This window comes from Passer domesticus, chromosome 1 (assembly GCF_036417665.1).
Source record: "Passer domesticus isolate bPasDom1 chromosome 1, bPasDom1.hap1, whole genome shotgun sequence".
Taxonomy (NCBI): Eukaryota; Metazoa; Chordata; class Aves; order Passeriformes; family Passeridae; genus Passer; species Passer domesticus.
The window spans coordinates 67,841,694-67,869,600 of record NC_087474.1 but is presented as its reverse complement, the minus strand read 5'-3'; the positions used below and the strand labels follow the sequence as shown (position 1 = coordinate 67,869,600).

Below are 27,907 nucleotides of genomic sequence, written 5' to 3'. Positions count from 1 at the left end.
GATGCATGCCTGTACAGCCCTGTGTGGAGCAAATCCTGCTGAGGTCCCACCAGCTCTGTTGGGATTTAGCCATGAGGGATTAGGACCAGTCAGTGAGGGACTAGATTTGGACAGCAGGAGCCTTATCTCCAGTCTTAGTGCCTGAACTGGCATGCAGCAATACCCACAACGGGAAAAGAAGGGTGATGGGGAGTGAGGCAGCAGTAGCAGACACATCTCCCTGCTGTCCACTGCCGACCTCTCCCACATGTGGGCTGTGATGTCATGCAGGGGCCCAGGGAGGCGCTTAGAATGAAGCTAGATGTGGAGACCTGTTTCTTGTATCTTCCCTGGGAGGTGAAGAAGATCTACAAAATCATCAGCCCTGTCTCAAAAGCCGCGGGGAGGATGATACTGGTCCCTGCTAACTCAGCACCAGAGGTCACTGAAAAGTACTCTGAATACTTTCATAACTTTCTTCCCCTCATTTTTAGCTTGTTTTTACTTCTGTTGATAGAAGACGTCTTAAAGTTCAGAATAATGAAGGCTGATGGTGGCCGTAGCATTTACAGGCAGAATTTAGGGAGGATATGTAGGGAAGCAAAGCAAAGAGGGCCAGCCGGTGTGCGAGCCTCGGTGGCAGCACAGGACAAGAGACCTGGCACCAGGGAGATGGCTTTTAGAAGAGCCGGGGCGCGATTGCTACAATGATCCACTGAAACAACAGCCGTCTAAAAATAAGGTTGTTTTCTGTACTAAGCTCCTTTTAACTTCGTTAGTCATCACCGACTCCCAAAATAAGCTCCGTGTAACAGTCTCTCCTGGTAGCGGCTGTAAACAAACTCGGGGCGGCGGGAAGGAGGCGCAGGGCCGGGGGAAGCGGAGGCGGGGCGGCCCCGGGGCGGCCCCGCGGGGCTGCGGGGGCGGCGGCCCCGGGGCGGCGGTCGGGGGGCGGCCGCGGGGTCCGCGCTGCGCCGCCGCCGCCGGCTGCCCGCGCCGGCTGGCGGGGCCTTGGAGCGGCGCCACGGTGGTCCGGGCAACGGCATTAAACAGGAGGAAACAGACGGGGGATTCCGTCATTTCGGCCGAGAGCGGGGCGGGGGGGCTGGGGGCGGCAGGAAAAGAGAGTCCCGCCGAGAGCGGCGCGGCTCTCGCCCGCCCCCGCCCCAGCCTCCCGGGAAGCAGCCGGGATCTTCCCCCCCTGCTCCCCCCGCGCCGGGCAGCCCCGGCAGCCGCCCCGGTGGGCGCGGGCACCGCGGCCCCCGAGCGCCGCCCCGCCGGGCTGGTGCGTGTGGGGAGGGCGGGAGGCTCCGCCCCGCGCCCCCCCGCCCCGCGGCGCCCCCTGGCGGCGCCCCGGGGTCCCGCGTGCGCCAAGTCCGGGCGGCGCGCGCCGGGTGCCTGAGGGGAGGCGGGAGGCGCGGAAAGGAAAGAAAAGGAAAGGCCGCCGGGGGCTGAGGGCTTCCCCCGCTCTTCTCCCGGTCGGTTTTCCTTGAAAGAGAAGCGTCGTCCTTCTGGTTCAGGTGTTGGGGTTTCCCCACCCGACGGAACGGCCGAGGTTGGTGGAGGGGGCTGCGCTCCCCGCCGGGCGCGCCCCGTGCTGGTCACCGTCCTCCGCCGCTCTCCAGTGGAGGAGCCCGCCCCGAAGGACCAGCCGCGGGCTCCCGTTCCCCAGAAGCAGACAGGATTTCGTTTATACTGGGTTTATTTCCAACCACACATGGGTGTTAGGGACTAGATTTATGATTCCTTTTTTTTTTTTCTTCACACACCAGATATATGCTCAAAACCACCCCAACTGGCCCGCAAGTCCCATTCCAGAAGTTTGGTTCCCTCCTGCCAGCTGTGGGGGCAGAGGGAGGACGGAGCGGGAGCTGGGGGCGAGGGGAGCAGGGCGGGGAGCGGGGGCGGCGTGGCCTCGCTCAGCAGCTCCCGTCCGGGAGGCTCCCGCCTCGGCCGGGGTATCACGGCCGCGTCGGGGGCCGGGACGGGGCATCCCGGAGAGGGGAGGTGGGAGGAGGAGTCGCAGTGGGATGGAAATCTCTTCTTCTCCCTGCTACGAAGTGATGAGACACAACTGTGTTGCTGAGATATTTACAGAATAATAATAAATAATAATAATAAATCTGGAGCGACTGAAACCGAGTCCGCGGGTCTGTTAGTAATTTAGCAGAATGGGATTTTCCTTTCCCTCGCCTGCCAGTTGATGCTCTTTTCCAAATTTCCACAGCGGGGGAAGCCTGCGATTTTTTACATAATGATTTCAGCATGCGAGGCTGCCTCGCCTTTTTTTTTTTTTTTTTTTTCCCTTTTCCCCTCTCGCTGCCTGCCTCTTTCGCTCCCCTGTCTCCCTTCTTTCCCCACCTTCACTTTGCGACCCCGCGCGCCCGTTCCCCCGCAGGAGGGCACCCGGCTCCCGCAGGCTGAGGGGACCCCGCGGGCGCTGGCGGCGGGACCGGGGCTGGGCGGGCGCCGTGCCTCGGAGGGGCGGGCGGCCGGGGCCCGTCGGTGCCCGCCGGTGCCCGCCTCCCGCTGGCCGCCCGCCGGCGGCGGGGCCGGGGCCCGACTGACATCACGGGGCCGGGGCGGGGAGAGGGGCCGGGAGGGGAAGGGAGGGGGGGGGGGGGGGGGGGGGGGGTGTTTTCCAGCTTTAAAAAGGCGGCGCCGGGCGCGCAGCCCTGCGTCAGAGCGAGACTTCCCCGCTCCGCACACTCACTGCCCCCGTCCCCCGGCTGCAGCTCTCCGCGGGCGGCAGCGCCCGCCGCCCCGTCCCGCCGCCTCAGCGCGGGCAGTGCCTCCGAAGTCCCCACGCACACCCGCCCTCCTCTCCATGCCCCGTCCCCGAGGGGGCGGCGGCGGCGAGCTCCTGTGCCTCCGCGGGCGCGGCTACCACGCTGGGGGCGGCGCGGCCCCGGTCACCGGGTCGTGAAGGCGGGCGGGGGGGAGCGGGACAGGCGGGACAGGCGACGAGGGGCCGGCAGTGGCCCAGGGCGCGGCGCCGGGCTCCGCCGCCCCGCCGGGTGGATGCCAAGCGCTGCCCCGTCGGCCGCCGCCGCGCCGCCGTCGCGGGACCCATCCAGCGGGAGAGAGAGGCCGGCGGCGGCCCCGCAGGACGGCGCCCGCCCGCTCGGCAGCACCATGAAGGCGGCGGAGGAAGGTAACGGGCGGCGCTGCGGGGGGCGGAGGGCGGGCGGGCGGGCGGCGGTGTCCCCCGGTGTTTCCCCGCGGCGGCCCGGAGGCTCGCCGGCGGCCGCTTGCCAATAGGTGTCTCTTTCGCCTCTCGCACGGCGCCGCCGCGGCCGCGCCGCTGCTCCCGGCCGCTTCCCGCCGGTCCTGGGCCCGGGCCCGCTCCCGGAGGGTGCCTGGGATCCTGTCAGGGGCACACGCTAGGGGATTCCCTCCCCATCCCGGGGTTTGATTTGGGGGAGGCCAGTATACAGCCCATCGTTGCAGCCAACCCACGTTCCTGGGAAAAGGAAGGAGTCCCGGGCAGTGCCAGGCGCCGTACCGGCGCTGCAGGCACACCGAGACAGGCGGGCACGCCGCGGCCGCGCTGCGGGGCTCTGCCGCCCGCGTACCCCGCGCCCCCGGCGGGCGGGCACCCTGCCGCCGCCGTCCCGGCTCCGGGAGAGCGCTTGCCCTTCTATCCCAGCTCTGAATCACGGCTTCTTTCTCTGCCCCTGCTGCGAAAAGTGTCCTGAAAACACAGCGGCAAAGTTTCTAGAGCGACAGATGGTGGGAGCGGGGCTCGGGACGCGCGCAGCTCCTCCGGGCTGAACTTGGCCCCTGCCATGGGTAGCGTCTGGCTGACTTCACCCTCCCCTCTTGCCAGTCGGGACACTGTTCTCCCCCCGGAGCATCGCTATCCAGCTACCGCCGAGACTTTCGGACTTTGCCACTGCTTACGGCTCCTTTCGGCCCCGGCAGCGGGACCTCGCGGGCATTCCCGCCGGGCATCGTCTCCGCGCCGCGGCAGGTGTGGGGCAGATCCCGGCTCCCCGCTGCGGACCCGACGGCTCCCTGCTCCCCTCCCGGCTGTTCCCCGGCTCCCAAGTTTCCTCCCTATCCGGTGGTGCCGCCGCTTTGCAGCGGCTGCTGCTGGGGCTCGGGCAGGGCGCAGCGAGCTCGCACGTCCCGGGCAGAGAAAGTTGTGAAGAAGCGAAGTGGGGGGGCGGGGGGGGGTGTCCATGTCCGCCGCGTTCTTTCCGCAGCGTGGGACAACGGGACTCCATTCCCGGGTTTCTCCCCAAAAGCTGGAAAGAAGCTCAAGACCCATCTCTCTCTCTCTCTCTCTTTCTTTTTTCTTTTTTTTTTATTTTTTTATTTTTATATTTATTTTTACACAGCTGTTTTCACCCTGGGGGTTCATTGCAGTTGACATGATTCTGCCAGTGCGAGATCTACAAGCGCGGCTCTGACTGTGGTTCCGCTTGCGAAGCGGAGAGCCTTTTGGGATGGAAGTTAATTACACTGTATTTAATAGAAGTGGCTGGCGTGCCAGTCGCACACTCAGGCATCCGTGGGCTGTGTGCACGGCGCTTCCAATGCCCTGGGCTCCAAGGCCACTGAATACACCATTTGTAAAAATTACATCCAGAGGCAGCTGACATAAAAAGCGTTCTGCAGTCTCTTGTAAAGGAAAAAAAAAATCCCCCCCTCTTTACTTCTGTGGCATTTCTGATGCCTATGTTAAATTGTACTAACCCTCATTTGCAGTTCTCTTCCCTGGTGGTGTATTTTGTATGGGACTAAGAAAATTAGTCCAGCCAGAAAGCGTGGCCCAGTCCAGGACAAACGTAAGGGAGCCCTGCACGTCAGGATTGCTGCCTGCAAATTAAGGTGCCGTTTGATTGCCAAACTACAACAGTCAAAGACAATACTTTATTTCTTGTTTAGTCTGGGAAAAAATGCGCAAAGAGTCCCAGTGGGAGGACCTCTTTTTTTTCTTTGGGTGGTAGCGAGGTGTGGAGTCCTTTACCTTTGAAAATGCCAGTGGTTATGCCAGGTTTACTGCCGTGGACAAGTTAAATTCCCCTTCAGGCTGGTGGGGTGCAGCTGGAGCAGACCGTCTGATGCATCCCTTGTTGAATCTGCTTTATGGAGTTGGAACAACTCCAGTTAACTCCAAGGAGAGGCTGGGTGGGCAGTGGCTGAGCTGGTAGATCGGTCCGTGGGTCATGCAAGGGCGGCTGGTGACACGGAAATGGCCTTGCCAGGCAGGGCGCACCGCTTCCCCATCACTCGTTTCACTCTCAAACTAGACTGCTAGCAGGACGGCCACTGTTACTTGGTCTGCACATGTGGTATCGCTTCGTTTCTAACCTTTTCATGGCACGTCTTTCCTCTTTCTCCACGGGAAGGGCGCCAATCGAAATATTTCATTGACAGTACTAACACTAATGTCACTGACAAATCAAGCCGTCTGTAAATAGTGTGGGACAGTTCAGCAGCCTTGCAGGTACCACAGGCGGGAGAGGCGAAGGATCGAGGGTTGCATGTACTTGGGATCTTCTCCTCGCCTCCCCGCCAGGGCACTCCAGGAGATGGGCGTCTGGAGCAGAGCGGCATCGGGGATCGGGGGGGGTTGACACTGGTGGCACCGGGGGCCTGGCGGCTGGGGCGAGGCGTCTGTCCAGCCTGTAGGCCCTGGGCAGGGGGACAGGAGGCACATCCGTACCCTCCATACGCTGAGGGACGTGCCCGGGTGAAGCGGGCCGCTCCTCCTTGCGGCGCGGCCTGAGCCGGCACCTCGGGGCGACCACGGTCGGGGCAGGCGCAGGGGGAGGTGTTCCCCTGCTGTCAAGGCCTTGAACACACTCGAGTGAGTCAGCCCCGGCACTTCGGCACTCACGGCCCCTTCGGGGCAAAGCCCAGCTCGGCCTCTGCGAGAGCCCAACCTGCAGTGAGGCTCGTCTGGGCGAGGAGGGGGAAAAGAATAATGGGCTCAGAAGGGAAAAAAAGTGTTTTCCTGGCACTTTAGAACGGAGATTTCGGTCGCAAGCCTGGAAAATGGTATTCCCTGAGTTTATAAGAGAATACTATTTCCAAAACTGCTCAAAAAAAGCGTTCCTTTTGAAACCCGACCTGAAGCTTCGGCAACTGAGGAGGAGCCGAGCTGCTGGGGCGGGCGCTCCATTGCCCGGCGGGGACCTTTAGACGGGCCCGGTGTAACATGACAGGAAAGCATCTCGAAACATAAAGAAAGTAATACTTTACTTTTTACCTAATTTGTATCCCGTACGAGCGGGAAGAGGGACAGGCCGGGCAGAGCCGTGCCAGCACCGCCACCGGAGCCCCTTTGCAGGCGCTCTCCCGGTGTGTGGCGGCAGCCCGGGGAGGACCTTTTCCTCCCCGACACACGGAGGAGGCCGGCAGGGTTCCGAGTCCCGCTTTACTGCGCTTTTTATAGCAGCTGGCACTAGTGGGTGCTGCGACTAAGTGAAATAAATAATAAATAAATGAAAGCGGAGCCTCTTGGCTCACCGATGCGGCGTGGTGGGCACTCACGGAAGAAACTTTATCAGTCGTTAGCGAAGAGGGGACACGCCGGTGTCCCCCTTGAGTGGGCTGAGCAGTCCTCCCTCCCCGCTCGCCTCCCGCTGAAGCGCGGAAGGAGCCGCTCCGGCCCCCCGCCGTTACCGCCGGTCGGGACCAGGTGAAGTCCCGCTCCCCGCCCACCCCCGGGCTCCCCATCCCGCCCACGGCGAGCCCTCGGCGGTCTGGGTCTCCCCCGGTGCCGGGTCCCGCGGGTGGGGCGAGGGCTCCCCGCGGAGCACGGGCTGCGCTGCGGGGGCAGAACCCCGGCGGGAGGGCGCGGGGGGGGGCCGGGCACCGCGGTTGTTTGCATCGACCCGGAAACATCAACAGCGGGCGGGAGGGCGGATCGGAGGCGGCGGCAGCGGCGGCAGCGAGACAGGCCGCCCGTCGGGGCCGAGATCACGTTACCGAGCGGAGCAGCGGCCGCCGTCCCACGCTGTGCCGGGGCTCCGCGCAGCCCGGCCCGCCGGCAGCAGGTGTCCAGGCGCGACGGGGCGAGCCCGACGGGGCGGGCCGCGGCTACGCCACCACCGCTGCCAGGGTGCCGGAGCGTGGCGGGGGTCGCGGCGGGAGCCATGACGGGCGTGGAGGCCGAGCAGGAGTTTGACTTCGATTTCCTCTTCGAGTTCAAGCACAGCGATGAGGGTGGAGGTGGGTCGCGGCGGGGCGGCCGGGGCACCTCCGCGGTGCCGGCGGAGGGATGCTGCCGGGAGCCGTCCTTGCGCTGCCCCGTTCGGGAGGGGAAAAGGCTACCTCCCTTCGCGGGGCGCGGGGCGGGGGAGCCGGCAATCCCGGCCGGACAGGTCGGCCCGGCTCCGGGCGGCGCTTGTCGCCTCAGCCGCGCCGGGAAGCAGCGAGCGGGCCCGCGGAGATAGGGATAGCGTCCTGACAGGGCGGCCGGCGCTCCTCCGGCGGATCCCTGGCAGCAGTCGAACGAGGTTCAAGGGGAGACGACCCGGGGGGCCGCCGATACAGAGTTTTTAGAAGTTTGGAGTTGTTTGAGATGTCCGGACCCCCGCGCTGAGCGCTCGCACGGCTTCCCCCGCTGGCTTTGGGTCTTGCCCGTGACAGAGATGGGCCGGTTGAGAACTCACTTCAGCCCCCTTTCCCCATCCCCCGTGAGCCGGAGTTAGGCTCAGGGTTTAGCTTGAAGGTCATCCGCAAATAAAAATAACGGGCGTGAATTTGTCACGCGTCACAACTGTTTCCAACTCTGGTGTCTCGGTCCGGCTGTCTGTTTTTATGGCTTGAAGCAATGCTTGAGGTGGAAATGAGGCGAACAAGGCTGGAACTGGCGGAGAGAAGGTTGCCGCTTCCTGGTGCGTGGTTAACTCGCTGCAGTGTCGGTGATAGCGGGTCACCATAAAGAGCTCTTGTACAAGTGGATGACAACGCTGCCTCAGAGAAGGGCTGTGTTTGCTCCATGTCTTATCTTTCTTCCTGTAAATTCTAGCAGGTTTGCAAATCCTTGCCTGCCTAACGCAGCCTGCCAGGATATGAGCAAAGATGCTTGCACCTTCCTAGCTCTCCCCAACTGCCCACATCTCCGGGATAATGTCAGTATTTGTTATGACTAGTTCTAGTTTTTAGAATAAGGCAGTTTTTAGAGTTTCACACCAAGCTTTTCAGATAAGTATTCTAGTGATTAGACGCGTAAGAGTCTACAGTGGAGGGGCCTAAGCAAATTATATCTAAGTCCTAGTGTGAGAAAGGTACCTAACTCCATTAGGCAATTTTGAAAGCATGAATTCAAACAGACATAGATGTGGCTTCATCTTGAACAATGTAAGACAGCCCTCATCTTCTCTAAAGACCCTACAAGCTGCAGGTGTTCAGCATTCCTATTTAAAGTATGTAAATAAATAATGATGGTGTTCAGTGCCTTGGAGGATCAGCCCATTAAAGACAGAAAGGAATAAAACTTGCTTGCTGTGAAATTAACTAGAGGGGGAAAAGGAGCTTTTTAACTGCTACAAAGGGAAATGTAATACGTGGAGGTGTGCTCACAACTCAAAAGGGTCCAATTTCTTGTCCTAGTGATACTTCACATAAGTGTGGATTTGTTGGAACAGAACTGATGCAAACCTGCGCTGGTCTATCTGATACTGGGGTTTGGCCCAGGATATTAAAATACTCTGTTAAGTGTGTCTTGGTAGTCTGTACACTCGTCCTGGGTGCCTCTGTGAATCACAGTCATAACTGTGATGCCATGGCAAAGGCATTACCTGCCATTTATCTGCATCACGACTGTCAAAATATCCTACATAGCTACATTAGGGAATGCAGGACTTTATTTCTACCTGTCTCATTCACCCTGGTGAGGAAAACATCAGCATGTTATAAATGCTGACTATGGATGTGTGTTTGATGAATTTTGTAAATATGGAAGTTTTGGAGAATGAACTTATTTCAGAAATTTTAGATGGTGGTGGTTTTTAGCCCACAAACCAAGGTCTCTGTCTTGTTCCTAGTTCTGTCTTTGAGGCTTTTATATTTGGTGGACATATTTTCTACATGCTGCCTGTAATTTTAAGATACCTAAATATGTTTGGAAGTCTTTGGATCTTGCATCTTTCTGTTTTGTGTACTATTGTACACAAACTATGAGTTGTATGACGTTATTTTTCTTTGGCCTTTAAAAGTTGGCTTTAAAAAAAAGCATAATAGTTCTAAAAGTGGCTATTCCTTTATTCATTGTCATGTGAATTAAGGAACTTGCTGCTTATAGCACTTGAGCCTTTCTTTTAATAACTTTTTAAAAACTGGATTCCAAAGGCTTGTCTGAGCTTTGTATTGCCTATTAAGTCTGGGCTGCAGATTTCTAGTGGACTGCAGTGTTTGAATTTCACCCTAGTCATGCATTCGAGTTTGAGCAAACTGCTGGGCTCACAGAACTTGTCCCTGTTATTTTGTTTGTTTACCTATTTATTTTTAATACAAGATCTAAAAGCACTGATTCTTCAGTCAGCAGAGGCAAACCCACCTGGTGGGTGCAGAGCTGGGGCAGCCTGCCAAGCCCCTGGTCTCCTGCCTGGGCTGGTCCGGCTGCATGGTAGGGACTGGCTGGGAGCAGTTCCCAGCTGTGCCATGTTGCCAGTGCCTTCCAGCTGTGTGCCAGAGCAGGAGGCTATGGAATGGTATGTGGAAGAAGAGCGTAGCCAGTGTCCCAGCAGCAGTGTGGATGTGGACATCACCTTCCTCTGGAGCTGGAGGAAGCAGTGAAGGGGCTGAAGCCGTCCTGAAGGCACTACTCTAGACCCTTCCTCTGAGCTAATTTCTGAATCAGACAAGGTTTTACCATAGTTGTACCATGTCAGAGTTTTTTCCCATGATGGGCAGGAGGGAGGGAAGTGGTGGTGAATGCAGTGGCACTGGGTGGTGTGGCCAAGTGGCAGGGCAGCAACAAAAGACAAATTTGGAAGGAGGGAATTCTGATCCCCCTGACAGATCTGCATCTTGATGTGACCAATGCAGTTGGATTTTGTCAAGTAGCACCTCTTTTGCTGTATATCCTGCCTCCCTGGTTGTTTGAATAGAGCGTGAAGCTGCAGCATGTTTTGAATAATCCAGTGTTATTTGTGGCACACTGCAGTGTAATTTAATGACCCTTCCTGAGCAAATGGCCAGTATCTGAGGGCAGACTAGAGAGCAAGTTCAAAAGGTGTTGTTGCTCATCATTCCCAACTGTTACCTGCTATGACATGCATCAGCTGGAGTTGCTGTGGAGCTGCTACAGCACATTAATTTTTCCTAAGTACCGTTTGTCTTGGAGTCGTTGCCAGCAAGAAAGGTGAGTGTGGGATCACAGGTGGATGACACCAGAGAGGGCTGAGCTGATAAACAAGAGAAAGAGAATAGCTGGCTGTGCTGGTTACCAGCTTGGAGGCTCGTTTGCATTTGCAGAGCTCCCTGGTCGCCTCCGGAATAGCAGCTGCAGTAATTAATACAGCCTTTCCATATCTTCCGAGGGAAGGTGTGCAAGATGACTGCCAAGGGAACTTGCCTCCTGGGATAGAAGGTGATAGGTTTCCCATGTGGACTGGCTGTGGCCACGGGGCATGTAGAGTTTCCCTCTGTCCTGCAGGAAAGTGATGCTGCTGCCATAATAAACCTCAGGGAAGGCTGATGCATTGCAAGCACAGCTTGGGGCTGGAGCTGGGTGAATTTCCAGATTCTGAGAGGAGCCTGCACACCAGCATTACCCAGACTCAGAGTTCAGCAGTCATTGTCCCTGATACAAAGATTTTGCTCTCTTTTCCCAGTAAAGTAAGAGATACTGGCATTAGGGCTTACGTGTCTGGCTTATGTGTCCTGGTGACACAGAGCCTCCCTATATCATCCCACCACAGCTCAGACCACCTGGGGCATGTTGTCCTTGGTTGAGGGCTGCCTATTTCCCCCATGGGCAGCCCACCAATATCTCTGGGCAGCAAAAAGAGTCACACGTGCATCCCTGGGACAGAGGAGCAGAGCTGAAGGAGTGCCTTCAGCAGGCAGACAGTGAGGCGAGGCAGAGATGGTCCCATCTTGACCAGCTTTGAGATGCTGGTTACTGTAGAGCAGCAGGGATGGAGGCATGCGAAGGGCACGTTGTTCCTTGTGTTTGGTCAGGGAGCCCATTGGCACAAGGCTGTGATGTGATCTGTCACCTTCCAGGTTTTCCACAGTGGCTGTGCAGCTCTGCTCTTGCTTTTATACACCCAGCACTGTTAAATGGTTAGAGAGCTGGCCCAGAGCATGCTGCTGGCAGCTCTTGATGTGGCGTGTGCAACAATCAGCAATTGCAGTGGAATTTCAGCTGTCGCTGAGTAGTGAGACATCCATGTTTATCCTTCACCTGGCCTCTGCCAGTTGGGCTGGAGGATAAGTGGTCCCAGAAACCAGAGAAGATCAATAGATCCATCTTTTTCCAAAATCTTAGTTAACTGGAACCAGTTGGAAACTTGCTGTAATGGAAATTTCGATTGTGTATAATCTTTTTAACAGAATGCAGTTGATCTTTTTCTTTGCTTTAGTCTGCCTCCACTTCTGGTTTTTGTTTTTTTTTTTTTTGTCCAGTTTTTCTGTATGCCAACTTTTCAGGGTGGGACTTAGGCTCACTTATGTAAAAACACATCTCTTCAGTCACATCTCTGAATGATGCAGTCTCCCAGAATCCTGAAGCAATGTTGTTTGAAGACTCAATTTTTTTGCTTTGAAGGTTCACCTAGGAACCAAGACCAGCTCTGTCTGTGTACATCCCCCATCCCAAGATATCTTGTCTTGTTCTGTTCAGTTAGTGGCATTTTCAAGGATGCTAGTCTGCAGCCTTGCCCAACATGGCACACTTCTGGGTGTGTTGTCATGGAGAGCTGTGCTTTTGTGTGTTGTGCCATGTCCCACCATTTCAGCTGGGTATGTTACTAAGCGATCATATTTGTGCAGCACCTCATGTCATTCTTTGTTGTTTGTTTGTTTCTTCCAGAACACTATAATTATGCATCTTCAAATGTAAATGCTGGCTTGCCTCTAAATGTGGCACATTCCTCATTGTCAACTCCATGTCATGGCCTGCAGACATCAAATCCCGTCATTTCAGTTGTCCCATCGACAAACCATCCCTCTGGATATGGAGGACACATTGACAGTGGAGCCTCCGAGTACTACCTGCCGCCAAACATGAGACCTAATGGAGCTCCAGCGCTGGAGAGCCCCAGAATTGAGATCACATCTTACATGGGATTGCATCATAACAACAACCAGTTTTTCCACGATGAGGTGGAGGAGGCCATCCCTAACGCCAAGCGCTCGCCTTCCACTGCCACTTTGAACTTGCCGAACATTGAGGCATATAGAGACCCATCCTGCCTCAGTCCAGCGAGTAGCTTGTCTTCCAGAAGCTGCAACTCTGAAGCGTCTTCCTATGAGTCCAACTACTCATATCCATACACTTCACCTCAGACCTCTCCGTGGCAGTCCCCATGTGTCTCTCCGAAGACCACCGACACAGAGGAGGGCTACCAGCGCAGCATGGTGGCCTGTACCTTGCTCAGCTCCCCAAGGCACTCTCCATCAACGTCTCCCAGAACGAGCATCACAGAGGAGAATTGGCTGGGGGCTCGCAACTCCAGGCCTCCATCTCCCTGCAACAAAAGGAAGTACAGCCTCAATGGCCGGCAGACCTCCTATTCCCCACACCACTCCCCGACTCCTTCTCCGCAAAACTCGCCTCGGGTGAGTGTCACGGATGACACATGGCTGGGGAACACAAACCAGTACACCAGCTCCGCCATCGTTGCTGCCATCAATGCTCTCACCACTGACAGCACCATCGATATGAATGATGGGATTCCCATCAAGTCGAGGAAGACCACCATTGATCACACCCCATCCATGACTCTCAAAACTGAACCGGCTGGCGAGGATCATGGGACCATATCGCCAACTGCCGATTTGTCACCAGAAGACTTCTCCAGCTTTCAGCACATCAGGAAAGGAAACTTCTGTGAGCAGTACTTGTCTGTGCCACAGCATCCCTACCAGTGGGCCAAACCAAAGCCTCTATCTCCAACATCCTACATGAGGTAAGGGACCCTGACTTAGAGGACAATGCCAGTAGTATCTTTATTGCATGCTTTTGTTTCCTCCTTCCCCTTCCCGTCTCTGTTTCCTGCCAAATATACCCATCCACTCACTCCACTTAACTGTGTCTTGTGACACTGCCTCTGTTGTTGGTGCGGTGTGACCACGAGTCAAGCCTTGAAGGGTAAAAGAGGCTGTTCTAGGAGCTGGCTATGCACGGGTTGTAAACAGTTATCCACTTTCCAGGGTATGAGCCCCAGGCTGGGAAGTCTGGAAATCAGGCATTCAGAAGCTCAGGGAGCAGGACAATTTGGTGGCAAAAAACCCGTGACTTTACTTGAAGTTTATTATGTCTCAGTATTTTTATATTGCTGGACAAGGATATGATCTCATTATGGTGATTGTTGCAGGGTCTTTTACATTTATGCTTTGTGCACAATGAATACAAGTTAATTAAGAATATGATTATTTTGTGAATTATTTTAGCTCATCTGAAGGCTGTCTATCAATCTTTTTCTTTCTCCACTGGACAGTGATCCTCTGTTTTTTTCTGTCTTCCCCACTACTCCTGTTTAAGAAGAAAAACGAATTTTTCAGCTGACAGTAGTTAAATCTGTTCACCAAATTTATTTATCACAACAGGGCTCTGGGTAGGAAGCAGCACAGAATAGCTGAAATCTGAACTACATTCAGATTTCATTGCATTCTCTTTCTGTCGTAGTTATAGACTTCATTTTGGAGTCTTCTGGAAGCTGTAATATGCAGAAGCATGCAGTGCAGGAAAATAGTTCAGCTTTCCAAGGGCTTGTAGGCTGTTCCTAGTCCCTGGTTCTGATGGTCACCCCCTTTCCTCCTCCTCCCCAAGCACACATGGCTTCTTGCTCTTGACAGTGAAGCTGCCTTTCTCAAAATGAAAGCAGTAAGTGTGTAGCTGAAGTGTTTTAGTTAGCGATGCGTTTCCTGGTTCTCAGCCTTGTCGGTCTCACCTTTCTTCAGCCAGCACCTCTCTGCCATGTGCTGTCTCCTGAAACTGAGGTGGAGTGGTCCATGGCTCCTTATGTTGCAGCACACTCCCCTTCCTCATCATTCTTATTCTCCTCTGCATTGCCAAGCTCCTTTCAAGACCTTGCCTCAATTCAGCGCTGGGAAACGCAGCAACCCCTTTGGGTCTGGCCACCCAGAGTTAGGCACTCACTGCCTTTCAGCTGGGTGGAGACTTCTAATACCAGGCAAATCCTTCAGAGCCTTCCCTTTTACTCAGAAAAAGCCTTTTATGTTACCCACTGCAGTGCCAAGTAGCCCACAATCATCAGAGAGGCTGGCCCTCAGCTGTTGTGTCGGGGCAGCTTTTTGCCGATGACTTCAAGGGCAGGCATAGGACAGTTTGACCAAACAGCCTTTTATCTTTCCGTTGCAGCAAGCAGCCGTAGGCGCTGTGCCGTGGTCCGTCAGGAGGCACCCGGCGGGCCTGTGCGCTAACACAAACAAGAAAGGTGAAGTGCACAGAACGAAGCCCCACTATGTTGTGTATTTAACATTTTTTCCACTGTTTTGGTCTTGTATAAAATATGTTTCCTGGTTTGCAATATGTTTCCATGTGATCTCATTAACTCGTGCTCTAGGGCAGTTGGAAGTTACTGTTGAAATGTGATTTTTAAGTTATTTTACCAATCAGATACACTGACAGTGCTTCCTTCCACCAAAAATACCCCTCGTTTTATGTATATGAAAGTACTGGGCAAGTGAGCACGGACGTCAACAGGATCACAGCCTACGCAACAGAAACTGTTATTTTAAATCTTTCCAAAAAAATTGGTTGAGAATTTGTCACAACAGAGCTGGATTTTTTTCCTGTTATGTTACACATCTGTTCTATTTCAAACGCAAGGGCTGGAGAGGTGGATTCCAACAAATAACTCAGGCTCCAAAATCTACCCGGTCATAATGATTTTGAGATAACCAGATTTGATTACCTCCTCTGTCTCTTCCTGAATATGCGGCACAGTTTTCATCAAAAGCCAGCATGCCTTGGAAAATCACTGACACCTTTCCCTCCCTCTCTTGCATTCCCATCTCTTTGGGAGCAGGTTCAGGCACACCATCAACTGAGTGCTGTCTCCGTTCCCAGGATTTTATAGTGGGCATCAGTCTTAAAAGGAAACTGCTTTTTGCTATTGTTACTAAAATTGATGATGTTTTTAATTTGTCATAATTAAAGTTCAGTCTGCTTTAGGCTTTTCAAATCCTAGAGCAGGGGAATAATGAGTATATAATGAGACTATAATAATGCCTGCCTTAACAGAAATAGAGTTTTATGTGTTTTGTGAGCTCAGATGCTCAGCCCAGTCCCCAGGCCATGGGCTCTGTGGTGCAGATCTGGGCTCACACAGCTCCCTCCAGACTGTGAACATGTGACTGTTCCTGCATGGGACTCATGGATGCAGAGGATCACAGGACAGGGTGGCAGGATAGAGCTTGACTTTGCAGCTGAGGCTTGAGCTGCACAGGTTAACAGGATTTGGCCCAGGGCCTTGCACCAAACCTTTGGATGCAGAACATTTTTTTAAAGACCAAGCAGACATTTCAGGGGAAGCACTGGAACAAGCACTGAGGTAACAATGAGAATCATACCTTTTCTAGACCAAAAGGAGTTATCTAAATATACCAGTCTGACTCAAAAAACTGGAGTCAAATAATGACGCAGAGAGTCAAGAGCTGGTCATTGTAAAGCTCTCTTTCAGCTTTTCTCTCCAACATCTTTTTTTTTTTTTTTAATTTTGGCATTTGTGCATTGTACTGTCTTATTCAAATGCAACAAGTTTCTTTCTGTAGTATCTCTCTTAGAGTTACTGTAGCAAATAATTTTAAGAGAAGCACTCTACTGGGCAGCTACTGTACAAGCAGGGGAGGCTCTGTGTTTCTCAAACCCTTGCTGTCAGTGGTGTTCCTTCTGTGCTGTTTCTCCATCTCTCCTAAGTGCTATGCAATGCAGAATGTCTTCTGGGCAAAAATGTCAAAGCCAAAATGAAAGTACAGGACTGGACTTCTGCCCTCGGCTATGGGGGCACTGTTAGTGACTACTTCCAAACTAAAATCCCATTTCTTTGTATTCTGTACCTGCTCATAAGCAGGTCCTAAATCATCCTATATCCCAACAAAAAGTATAGTCACTCACCAAAGTGCCGTGTTTCTGAGTTATCTTGCACATTTTATATTACTTCCTCTTCACCTGCTGTATTTGATTAAACACAACCTGAGATTTCCTGGAGGCAGTTTCTTACTCTTCGAAAAGTAGTACATTGTATTTATATCAAATGTAATCTATTTAATCCAAGGAGTGTGTTGCCCTTTAACACTTGAGCTTGCACTAAATGTAGTGTTTTTCAAGAGAAAGAGAAATGGTTGGGTTTGTTGGTTGGGCGTATGGCATATATGAGGTCTACCACACCAAAAGGAATTTCCAGGAATAGACAGGTGACTTTTAAAAGCTCCCTGTAGTGTTTACTTCCACAGTTCATTGTTTTTTAACACTCGAAAGCCACATTTTCTTTAGCTGCAGTCTCTTTTGCAACCTCAAAAATATGCATGTATGTTTTTGACCTCACAGGCATGTGGTTATGTAGTTTTACATATGGAGACTGAAGTTTGTACCTAGAGAATGTATGGTTGGGTACCTCTCTGCAAGTTGCAAAAGCACATTTGACTTTTGTCTGCATCAGTGAGCTTTTTTTGGGTTTTTTTGTGGATTTTTTGGATTCTACTTTTGGGACTCTGACAGTATTAAACTCAAGCATGTGAAAGTTGAGGCCCCCAAATGATACAATTTCCTTAAAAACTATGATTTTAAAATGTTGCAGACATTTTTGTTATTTCTTTCAATTTGCAGACCTTTACGATGCTTTTGACTTTGCAGGAGTTTTTTTGTTTGGGGTTTTTTTTTTTGTTTGTTTTTTGTTTTTTTGGTTTTTTAAGAGGTTTTGTTCCAGATCATGAGATAGAGGGCAACCCTATTTGGGAAAAGTTGAATTTCTCAAGAAAAAGGTACCAGCAGTCTTAAGATGAGATGAGATAGTCAGTGGTGCAGCAGCACCGGATTTGCTGACCTGTGCATCCATGGCGAACTTGCGTGTTTATGGCAGGCGAGAGGAAGTTCCTCAGACAAAGCAAAGGCAGGGCTGTCTGGGCAAGACTCAGTGAAGTGGGGACTTGTGGCTGTGTGGCAGTGACCATCTCCTGGGACTCATTAGTGTTAATTGAGGGGCTGGCACTGGGAAGTAGACAGGGAAGAGCCCAAAATGCCGCTAATATTTTTTTATTTTCTGCTATATTCCTGCTGAATAGGGATGTTTGGATGCTTTCAACATGCTTGTTTTGACACCACATAGCAGTGACTTTTTATTTCATTTATTTGCTGCACCATAAGGCTGAAGACTACTTGGAAGCCTGTCTCAGTAAACTGATATATTTTTGTTTGTTTGATTTAATCATCCCCCGCTTTCTCCCAACTGTTTTTTAGTTCATTCAAACAACCCTGTGAGCATCTCATTAATGGCCTTCCTTCACCAGCTCATTTTAACACCCTAGGATTCTAAATTCAGAATAAGTAGAAATGCAATGCCAGCCACTTGTCTCCATTCCTGCAGCAATAGTTTCTTGTCCTTTCTCTAAGCCATCAAATGTGAAACCTCCCATGCAAACCAATCTCTGAGTGTGAATTTTAGGACAGAAGGGTGAAGTATTATGTGGGAGAATGATGACAGCTCATGTTTTCAGACTTCAGCACGAGGAATTCCAGTGCGCCTTATGCACTTCACAGAGGAGCTACTTGCTCAGCATGCCAGCAAAATACAGCCAAGCCTAGGGTGGGACACAGCATCTATTTTAACATCTCACAGCCAGATTGCTCAATTGTCAGACAGGAAATTTGAAAAAAAAAAAAAAAAAAGAGAGAGAGTAAAATCTGCCCACGTTAAGTCATAGGTGAAATATAAAGAAGGTGTATTTTTCTGACCACAGTCGAGTTGGTGGACATCACGTAGCCATCACCATTGTTTTCTTACTCCTTCAAAATCACACACAGGGATCTTTCACAGACATCCACTTCGATGTGAGATGAGCAATAAATAATAAATCATAACCATATTTGCATTTGGTGGAGAGTTGGAGCAGGTTCAAGCTAGCAGTAACTTGGTAAAAGTTTAAGCAGCCCTGTGGTTTTTCTAGTTTGTGTTTTTGTTTCTATAGGAAAACTTGTCAGAAAAAACTAAGCTTAGCCCAGGGCACCCTGTCTCAGCTGTACTCCTTCTAGGTCACTCATTTCACTTTGGGTGCTGAAAGAGAATCTTCTCCTAGGCAGTGGCTTATGCCACTCTCAGGCAGCTGTCTGGGATAGATGATTGTGCTGCAGTACTTGGCCAAGAACAGGGTTAGTCCCAGGGTAAGACTGGCAGTTGTTCTTATAACTTCTGCAGTTTGGGACAAAAATGTTTGTGAATGTCTTTTTCCAGTGCCCTCAGGCACATAGTAGCTTAGAAAGTGTAATTATAATTTAATTCCCAAATGGATAGCAGTCACGTGAAAATGGAGCTTAAACACCTTAAAAAAAGTTTAGCAGAAGTTTTTAGCTTTGTTTCCTCCCTGTCTATATTCCAGTGGGCTGCTTAGTATCTTAGGGGTTTTTTTTCTTTTTTTTTTTTGTAACTTGATAAATCTTTCTGCTAAAGGCAGAAGTCAGCCAGACTGGATAATCTGTTTTTGATTTAATCATATTGTGTATCTGGTGTATGCAAAATAAATCACTATTCATCTGGTTTTTAATCTGATTTATGTAGGACAGAGTTATATTGAGCCAGTTTGCTACAGCCTAGCACCAGGTTTTGTGAACCTGCCTTGAAGCAGCCATACCTCATTACAGCATTTTGGAGGACTACAGTAAGATTTATTAGTGCGCAGAAAGAGACGGAACAGGTTTTCAGCTGGTGGAAAATGTCATCTGAGGGAAAAACACTGATGTGTATTTGAAAGGAAGACTGCATGAAGACCTTTTATTCCTCTTCTTAACTGCTGTGGTGGCGCTCTTCTCCCTCCACGTGACACTGGCTTGATGAGGTAGTTTGGACCTTTTCAAATTAATATTTGCAGCAACCAGATTTGATTTTACCACTACACCATTTGTTTGGTGGCTTTTTTCTTTAGCCACGTTTAGCTGCAGAAAATTAAGTGCATGATGAAGATAACCTAACATAGGAAATAGCTCTGACAGCCCCAGTCCATGACACTGCTAAATGCATCACTTTGCTTCCTTTATCAGGAAAACTCCCATTAATTGTCAATTTATAATTGGGAAGGTGGTGCCTTGGAATTCTGATTGTAGATTTGAGACTAACAGCTCAAGCTGTATTTTTGTTTTCATACTTTATTTGAGAACATAAGTTTTACAATTTAATTATACAGACATTTTCAGGTGCTGATTTGAAAGGCGGGGGGTGTGTGTTTTTCTTTGGTTCTTTTTTTTCAAAGAGATGTCATTAATTACAAAGCTATGACTTCTATATATCTTAAAAAAAAAAAAAAACAACCCTCTTCACTTGAGGGCTACATGCTGTCAGTCAGAGTTCTCCTTTTTAATTAAGTGTTAAAAATTTCTAATCTGATAGATGTTGTATCCTCAGAAAAAAAATCCATCAAGTGAGAATTTACTTAAAACCAGAAACATCTGTTTAAAAATGTGTGCTGATCATTACCAGGAGAGACACAGCTGTTTTGCTCTACTCTTTGTCATTTATCATTACTCAAATATGCTTCATCCAGATTTATTTTTTTTTTCAGACTAAAATATGTGTACCTAAAGTGCTAGGCAAAGAGCAGTGGCTACATACAATGGCCATCTGTGCATAATTTTCTGCTGTCTCCTCGTTCCTTGTATGAGCATGCAGTAGCAGAAGAGCTTCCCCTCACCTCCAGAGTGGGCTCTGGCCATTCTGGGGGAAAGGTTTGCACAGGAGCTCAGAAGGTGCAACATCCTGCCTGTAGCTGAAGCCTGTAGGGGCTTCCATGTGTGGAGAGGCAGAAAGAAAATTCAGTTTGTCCCTGGCAGGATCTTGCCCGTGGAGAGGGTGCCCCCCTGTCTTCTCTTGACTCCAGATGTTTATGGAAGCTCAGAACGTGCAGGGACAACTTTCTTTTAGATAAGCTTTAGGGTGAGCTAGGATGGATACTTCTCTTCCTCTCTGTTACTTCCTCTGGGCTGCAGGTTCTGAAGGCTGGAGAACAGAATACCTTGATGTTTGGAGCCTGCAACTTGCCACTGAGATGTCCTGGAGTAACAGGAGGTGCCCTGGGAGCAAAGGTGATCCTGGTCCTCACCCAGGATGAGACTTGGTGGCTCCAGCTGACCCCTGTAATGTGTACACAGTGTGTGTCTATAGGCATGCAGATACGTGGCTCAGACTTGTAAAAAATGGAGGATCATAATGTAGGGAAACTTAGCACCACCTGAAGTCTCAGCAGTGCATACGCACACAGGCACTAACAGATGTGAGTTCAGTATCCTCGTGATACAGGGCTGGGTAAGCACTCACAAAAGCCCAAAAGGCAAAGCAAAAAAGTGCCTGTGCTAGTGGTAGAAGTCCTGTCCTGCAGTGGAGCCAGCAGGGCTGCTGAGATATGTAGTGCCTGTCGAAGCCACAAGTGCACTGAGTGTGGATCACTGGGATGGTAACATGGAATATCCAGCCTCCAGCTGAACATGTGTTTGTAGTATATGCATGCAGTATGGAACCTCTTGCACATCCTTTCCCCTTCAGGCAGCTCACAGGGAAAGGAAAGATTTCAGCTGTGATCCCTGCTGCTTAGACTCTCCTTGCTCCTGGGCTGCAGCAGGGAGGCAAGGATACAGTAAATCCCCAGTTCCCAGCCTCCTTGCAGGCTGGGGAGCGCTGGTGAGCCCTTACCTGCAGGCTGTGGTGGCACAAGTCCTCTCACAGAGCCTTGGCCTATGGCACCTACAAAGGGCCACGATTCTCTGCTTGCTGGTTATCTCCTCCAGGCTGATGTGAGAAGTAATAACGTTTCACGTAAAAGGGCAGGGGAGTGTGTTGCAGTTGGGCTGTTTAACTACTTGCAAAAACTTTTGAAGGACTCTCAGTGGAGAAAATTCACCAAAGGAAAGAATACAGAGTGGACGTGAAATTAGTGTTTTAATTGTAAAGCTTATTGCTTCAATTTTAAGATGAGTAAGTCTGTCTCAGGGCTGCTATTTCTACTGTCCTTGTTTCTTTTCTTTCAAAGCATCAGCTTGGCATTTCTTAGAGGTCTCCCAGCTATTTTCAAGTGTGGTTTTATACTGGAAGAGGATTTCTAAGAATCTCACTTCCCCACCATTGCATGCTGTCGGGCTGCTTGATGGTAATAGGTGCTTAGCATTTTAGTATTTTATTTAATTGTAGAATCAGTGTTGAGCCAGAAGAGTGAGCTGCGTGTTCTGCAGGCTTGCTCATCACCATCAATAGGATTCATAAGCAAGTTCTGACTTCAGAGCTTTCTCCTTTGCAGTGCATTAACCCAAAAGTGATAGCTTTGCTTCGAGGCTCTCAGACATGCTTTGTGTTGGGAGTGAAGCAAGGAAACAGCTTTTCTTTCTTCTTTCCACCCCCTGTAAACAGAGCAGATTTGTTGAAACCCGTTAGATTCATTAAATGTCAAACTAGTTTGGCATTCACTTTTACAGCAGAAATCATCTTCCTAAAAATTTTAGGAAGATGTGTCTTTCTGCCTTTTTTATTTTCTTTGAGTTAATATATATTTGTAATCTGTGTCTTAAAAATTTTTACTTCTGAATACAAATCAGATCACATCTGGGCCAACAGATATACTCGTCCCATAAATCTTCCTAAAATAGCCAATACCTTCTAAATTACTTGTCATGACATTATCCTTATTGATTAAATTTTAACTGTAAGATGGTGATGGATGAACTGCAAGACTCGGTGTATAAAATAATAGTGCTGGCTGCTTGTGGTTTGTGATAGTGTACTTGATGTTAATTTTTAATCTGTTTTCCTTTCCATTCTAGCCCATCCCTGCCTGCTCTGGATTGGCAGCTGCCATCTCACTCAGGACCTTATGAACTACGCATCGAAGTGCAGCCGAAATCCCACCACCGAGCACATTACGAGACAGAAGGCAGTCGAGGGGCTGTGAAAGCATCTGCGGGGGGCCACCCCATTGTGCAGGTACCAAACCGTGCATCGAGCAGCGCAGCTTGTTTATCTCAGTGCTCCGTGGTGAGCACCGTTTCTTCTCTAAAACCAAAAAGTAATGGGAGATTTTTCCTGTCCTCAGAAATTCCTGCATGTGACCACTCCTTAGACTGCATTTTAAACTGGGTGGACCAAACCTTTGGTGAAAATAATGCAAGAGCAATGTGAATACAGGGTGGATTGCTGCTCTGTCTGTTTAGGGCTCAGTGAGTGTTCAGCTGTTCAGTGGTGACCGTGGACCTATTTGTGCAGTCAGACTCCAGGCATGCAGTTTATTCTGAAATCAGCTGGGGACGTGTCTCAGTACATTTAGTCCTTAACTGGCAGTTGGATCTAATCAGAACTGTGAATGCATGTTGGAGTGCAGAGCTGTAGCAGTATGTCACTGGTTTGGATGTTGCAGTGAGTTCTGAGCAAGGGCTTTTAGAGTTTCTTCTGTTCAGTTTCTAAAACCCTTCCAGCTGCTCTGGAAAGTATCTGAGATCTGAATCTAGTTTCATGAATTCCACCAAGCTCTTTAGTTACTCTGTATAAAGCATTTAATTTAATAACACTCTAAACTGACCCTTAATTTGTTTATATGAGTAGTCTCATTCATTTTTAAAGGGCTTTGCTCAGGAGTAGGAAGAACAAGATTTGGTTGTTTAAAACAAAAAAAGAAAAAGTAGTGGGAGAGAGTGGGAGACGGTGCCTGTCCCTCCTCAGCTGCTGCTTTCTCACCCAGCAGTTAATCTCCCAGTGCTACCCATCAGGGCTGTGCCCCTCTGTGCAGCACAGCCCAGGTTTCATTGCTGCCTGGATGCCACAGGACCCATGGATGCCAGGGCACTGCTGCCACGCTCGCACAGCTTGGGCTTGTGCCACAAGCGGGAGCAGTGGCTTGTTGAAAGCCCAGATGGCTCGAGATGATGTACGGACCACACGTGCAGGGCTGTGCATGTTTGTTTATTTGCTGTAAGACCCTGTTAGCAAACACGTCTGTGGAAGGAACGGTGGGAGGCTGGGATGACGCTGAGCAGAGAACGCTGCTGTGTAAGTATGTGCTGCTGCCACAGCTGGAAAAGGAAAGTGAGGGGAGGTGTCGGCAGCAAACACCCTTTAGCTCTGCCAGAACTTGTCAGTGACATGGGATTATGGAAGCTGTCTGCTGGAAGTTGAAAGGTTTTAGCAGAACATTTGTGAATGATATTAAAGAGGGGCATGTGGCAGACATGCTTGTTTACAATTAATGCCTACTCTGTTTGTGGCTTGATGCAAGGAAATGCAAATGGGGAGGTATCAATTTGCAATGGCCAGCTTGGCACTTAAAGTTTCTTACGTGCATTTTGGAAAGACTGAATGTGATGCCAACATTTAATTGCACTAAATGTGTCCAGACATTTCCCCTCTCATGCCCTGTCCCGGTCTGTCAGGAGGGAGCTTGCTGCTTACAAACACAAACAAGTGTCAGAAGAGAGGAGAGGAGAAGAGAGGAGAGGAAATTATGGAAAGCCATGAAGGGAGAGAAGAGGAAACAGACAGTCCCAGCCCTGTCAACTGGCTCTACCAGCTTAATAAGGATTAATGTATTTTTCAGTCCCTTTATTACAACCCAAACATCCATTTCTCCAAAAAGAACAGAAACATAAAGAGATGCAGAAAAAGCTTTTCTGTGCTGACATTGCCATCATTGCCAGTTATCTGTTTGAGGAAATGCATAGAAACTCTGATTTAGACCAGAGTTGAATAGATGGATGGATTAAAAGTACTTCCAAAAAGTGTTTATAAATAATTTTTGTAAGACAAAGTACTGACAAATAAAGTACTGACAAACAAATAAGTACTGAAAAACAAAAGTATGTATAAATAAATTGAAGAGAAGGAAATCTAGGGAGTATTTTCTGTTAAATTGGTGACTGGCACAACCTGAAAAATGCATCTCAGAAGCATCAAGAAGTTTCCAGATGTTGCAGCTGTTTGGATCAGGTTTGATTCATCCCACTGGGTTACACAGAAAGGAGCCCAAGTTTTGAAGTTCAAACCCAGATGTAAGCTCAAACAGAATCTAAGTGTCTTCAGGAGAGAGATTTTGGATCAAGATTTTTAGTCTTTAATATTTCTGGTGTTTTCTATTCTGTTGACTCAGGAAAAAACGCTCATAAAACTGCTTTGACCTGGTGTACTGACCTTTTCTGTTACATTTTTCCTATGTTGACAGTCAGGTCTTTCTTATGTTGGTACTTTGGGGAAACTTGATTTCATTCTGCTGTTGTTAAAGCTCTTCCCCTTTTATCTTCAACAAGAAGAGAATATGGATGAGATCTCCCTCCTCTCTCAGTTTTTCTCTCTTTGTTTCAAACCCACTCTTGTCGGCATCTCGCTTCCCAAAGTAGGAGATGTTCTCACATTAATACCTCCACAAATCTGTTGGGCATGCTAAGGCAGAGGAGAAGTAAATCCAAAAACATCCACTGTTCATGGCATGGCTCCCAAGCAAAATTGCCAGGAGGTTGCCTTCTCTACAGCCAGAGCAGGATTATCTATTTTTCCCAGGCAACATTAGTTTCCTTGCTGCTGATCCATCTCTTCTTTTAGGAGGTGGAATGTCTGAGGATCAAAGGTTTCTGAGGCAAGCCTGCTGGATGAGGAGAGCAGTAACATAAGAGGACAGGAGTCTCATGGGTATGACACAAAGCCCAAGCTTGGGGGCCAATTTTTTTCTTGGCTCCTTCACTCTGGTGACTTTTCTGTGTAGCTGGAGAGGGCCCCATGTGCAGCTGAGGAGCTGGCACTGTGCTCAATGCCACCGCTGTATGAGATTGCCTTTCTCTCCCAAACCTGAGCACAGGGAGGGGCAGGCAGAGCTGAGCACGCCAGGCTGCCTGAGGAGCTCATGCTGACCCATGCAAAGGCAAGCCTGGTGCGTGCTGGGGGCTGCCTGTGGCAGCAGTCGTGTTTACCACTTGCTCCTTATCATCTCTGAATCATGTATGGGACTTGCTCGCTGGAAGCTCCCACGTGCCATCTCCCAGGCATATTTCAGCCAGCAGGATTTCCTGTGGATTTCCTTCTGTGGAATGGCAGCACCTTCCCCACTGTACTTAGGAATGATATGGTTTGGAGTGCTTCAAGTTGCCTGTGAAGGCTCATGAGCCTGGTAACACAATATTCCTCTCTCTCACATTTTGCTTTTGCCTGTTTGGGTGTTTGGCTGCCATGGCAGCTCCAAGCTATCGCTGTTCCTGATTGCTAAACGTTTGGAGAGTGGGATGAGCCGGCGCGCCTGGCGAGCTAAAAATGCCGCAGAGGATTGGCAAGCGCGTGGTGCTGGGGAGTGGTGCTGGTGAGCTCACGGCTGGCACTGGCTTTCACCCCTTGGCTTGGCGAAGTATTTTGCGAGTTGCTGTTGCCTTTGGTGATTTTAGACTGGAGTGCTCCCACCTCTGAGTCAGAACAGGGACGGTGCCCTGGCTGGCACCAGGCATTGGGAAGCTGCATATTGTGTCAGACCTCAGACCACTCTGAGGAGCAAAATCCTGTCTATTACCATCCTGCTGTCACCTACTCCTTCTCAAGAGTTCGTGGCTTGGGTGAGGATTTTTCAAACAAAGCAAAATGAAGTGAATGAGTTAGTTAGGAAATCCACAGCATTACATAGCTACAGACACATTTTAAGTGAGGTGAATTTAATTCAAGGGGTTTACATCCAGAACACCTTAAAAATGTCCTCCGTTTGGACCCATCTCACAATTCTTCATTTTGAGAGTAGTGGTGAGGAGTTGCACAAGATGGGGTTTGCATTCCAGCCAGTAATGGCTCTGTTTCAGGTGCAGGTAAGTAATCCAGCAGATAAAACTTTGGGCTCCCCAGGGAGGGATGGCACCAGATTATATTATTATCATGGTCTGTAGATATTCTAATTAATAACTCATCTTAGAAATAAGTCAAGCACTTTGACTACCTGAGATGGAATTTTTACAAGCAGGGTGTGGTGTATCTATGAGATAAAATCCAAATACTCAAGAATGTTTAATTAAAGGGCATGATGTACTCCCATAGAAGATTGTACTCAATGGTGAAAGAAAATATTCAAATGCACGGAGTAGTCTAGTAAGCACTTTTAAAAGCCATGAATATTATTAAACTTTTTGACACAAAATATGCCATGAATTCTCTTCAAGATCACTCCTGACATGAAGTAGATAAATTGGTTAGAAAAAGGAAAGAAAATGAGTTGTAGGGGTTTTCCTTTTTATCTAAGTAACCAGTACTATCCAGAATTTGTTTTCCTCTTGAAAAATTAAGTTATTATGGAATATGCAGTGAATGCTGCCTTGCCTTTCACTGTACCTCTTAGAGGGAGGGGATAGAGGTTGTGTTTGGCTCCCGTGCTCCAACACAAAATTTCATCTGAGCCTCTGCAGAGCTGAATAGTCAGAACTCCCTTATTTTACAGGCAAAACACAATGATTTGTCTGCTGATTTACATAGTCAAAATGTTGTTTATGCTAGGAGATTTGCTCAAGAATCAGCTGTGTCCTTTCTTGACAAGATCTCAAGTAGGCATTTCAGGTCTGATTTTCAAAGGCCTTGAGGCATACACTGGGATTTTTAAATCCCCTTATGACTAAGAAATGTCAGACTCTCCTCTATGGCAATCACTGCCTTGGTATTTTTTGTGCATCTCCACATCATCATAATTAGGCACCAACATGCCCCTGAGTGATTTGTGCACCTCAGCAACACATGGAGTATCTTACGGTTTTCTTCCCGTGGATCATTTGGTTTTGTTGCTTTCGGTTAACAAGCACAAAGTCCCAGTGCAGGTGCTGGCCACCACAGGTATCTGCCAGAGCCCTTTCATCTTCTGACCATTTTGAAGAAATGAATACCTTTTGCAAACCCCTTGGGGAATAGAAAGCCTGTTGACAAAGAAGTGTAACTTCAGGAGCCATCACACTCTGATCAGCACCTCTCAGGCCCCTGGCTTCACACACAGCTGCGTGAGGTCAGACAGTCCTGTGATAACCACAAGGCTAGATGGGAACAAGAGAGAGCTGAAGAGCTAAAGGAAAAGACTGGAAAGAGGTGTTCACCAGTGATGATAGAAAGAAGATGAAGGTATAAGGAAGGCAAGAGGAAGGCTCTTCCAGACAGAGCAGACCAAGTTCTTTGAAGCAATGCTGTGGTGCTGCACAGCAAGAGTGAACCCATGGCGAGTCCCATTATATGGGACCTGCAGTGTGCTCATAAGTGCTTTTCTTGGTAGGGGTCCCCACTGCTGCAAGCTGTTTTAAACAACAGAACTGCCACCATTGCTGAGTGAGTCAAGGGAATTAGAAAAAATAGTCCCTTGTGGGTCCAGCTCATGGCCATCTGACACCAGAGCAAGAGGAGAGGATGTGGAAAAAAATAGTGTTAGCTGTTTCCCCCTTCCCTCTTGGAGTATATCAGGGCAGACCAGAGGGCATATTCTTGTTAGTAAGCAGTGATTCAACTCATCATGCCACAGTGGACTTCCTCTCTGTGCTGCTCTTAGCTGCTTTTTAGAAGGCAGCATCACCCTTTTGTTCAGATGGAAATATAATCCTTCC

At 49.8% G+C, this 27,907-nt stretch overlaps 1 protein-coding gene across 6 annotated transcripts in view; it reads left to right on the top strand.

Annotated features, from left to right (window-relative positions):
* The first annotated feature begins 2,644 nt into the window (after positions 1-2,644).
* NFATC1 (nuclear factor of activated T cells 1) overlaps positions 2,645-27,907 on the top strand; it is a 110,494-nt gene continuing 85,231 nt past the window's right edge. For 5 of the 6 annotated variants that reach the window (XM_064422451.1, XM_064422430.1, XM_064422408.1 and 2 more), the window contains exons 1-3: positions 2,645-3,133; positions 11,978-13,076; positions 22,148-22,307. In XM_064422451.1, the coding sequence (XP_064278521.1) occupies positions 3,001-3,133; positions 11,978-13,076; positions 22,148-22,307 (1,392 nt within the window). In that variant the 5' untranslated portion in view covers positions 2,645-3,000. Of the gene's footprint in view, positions 3,134-6,877; positions 7,165-11,977; positions 13,077-22,147; positions 22,308-27,907 lie in introns of those variants that run through there. The other variant, XM_064422419.1, reaches the window with a different exon arrangement.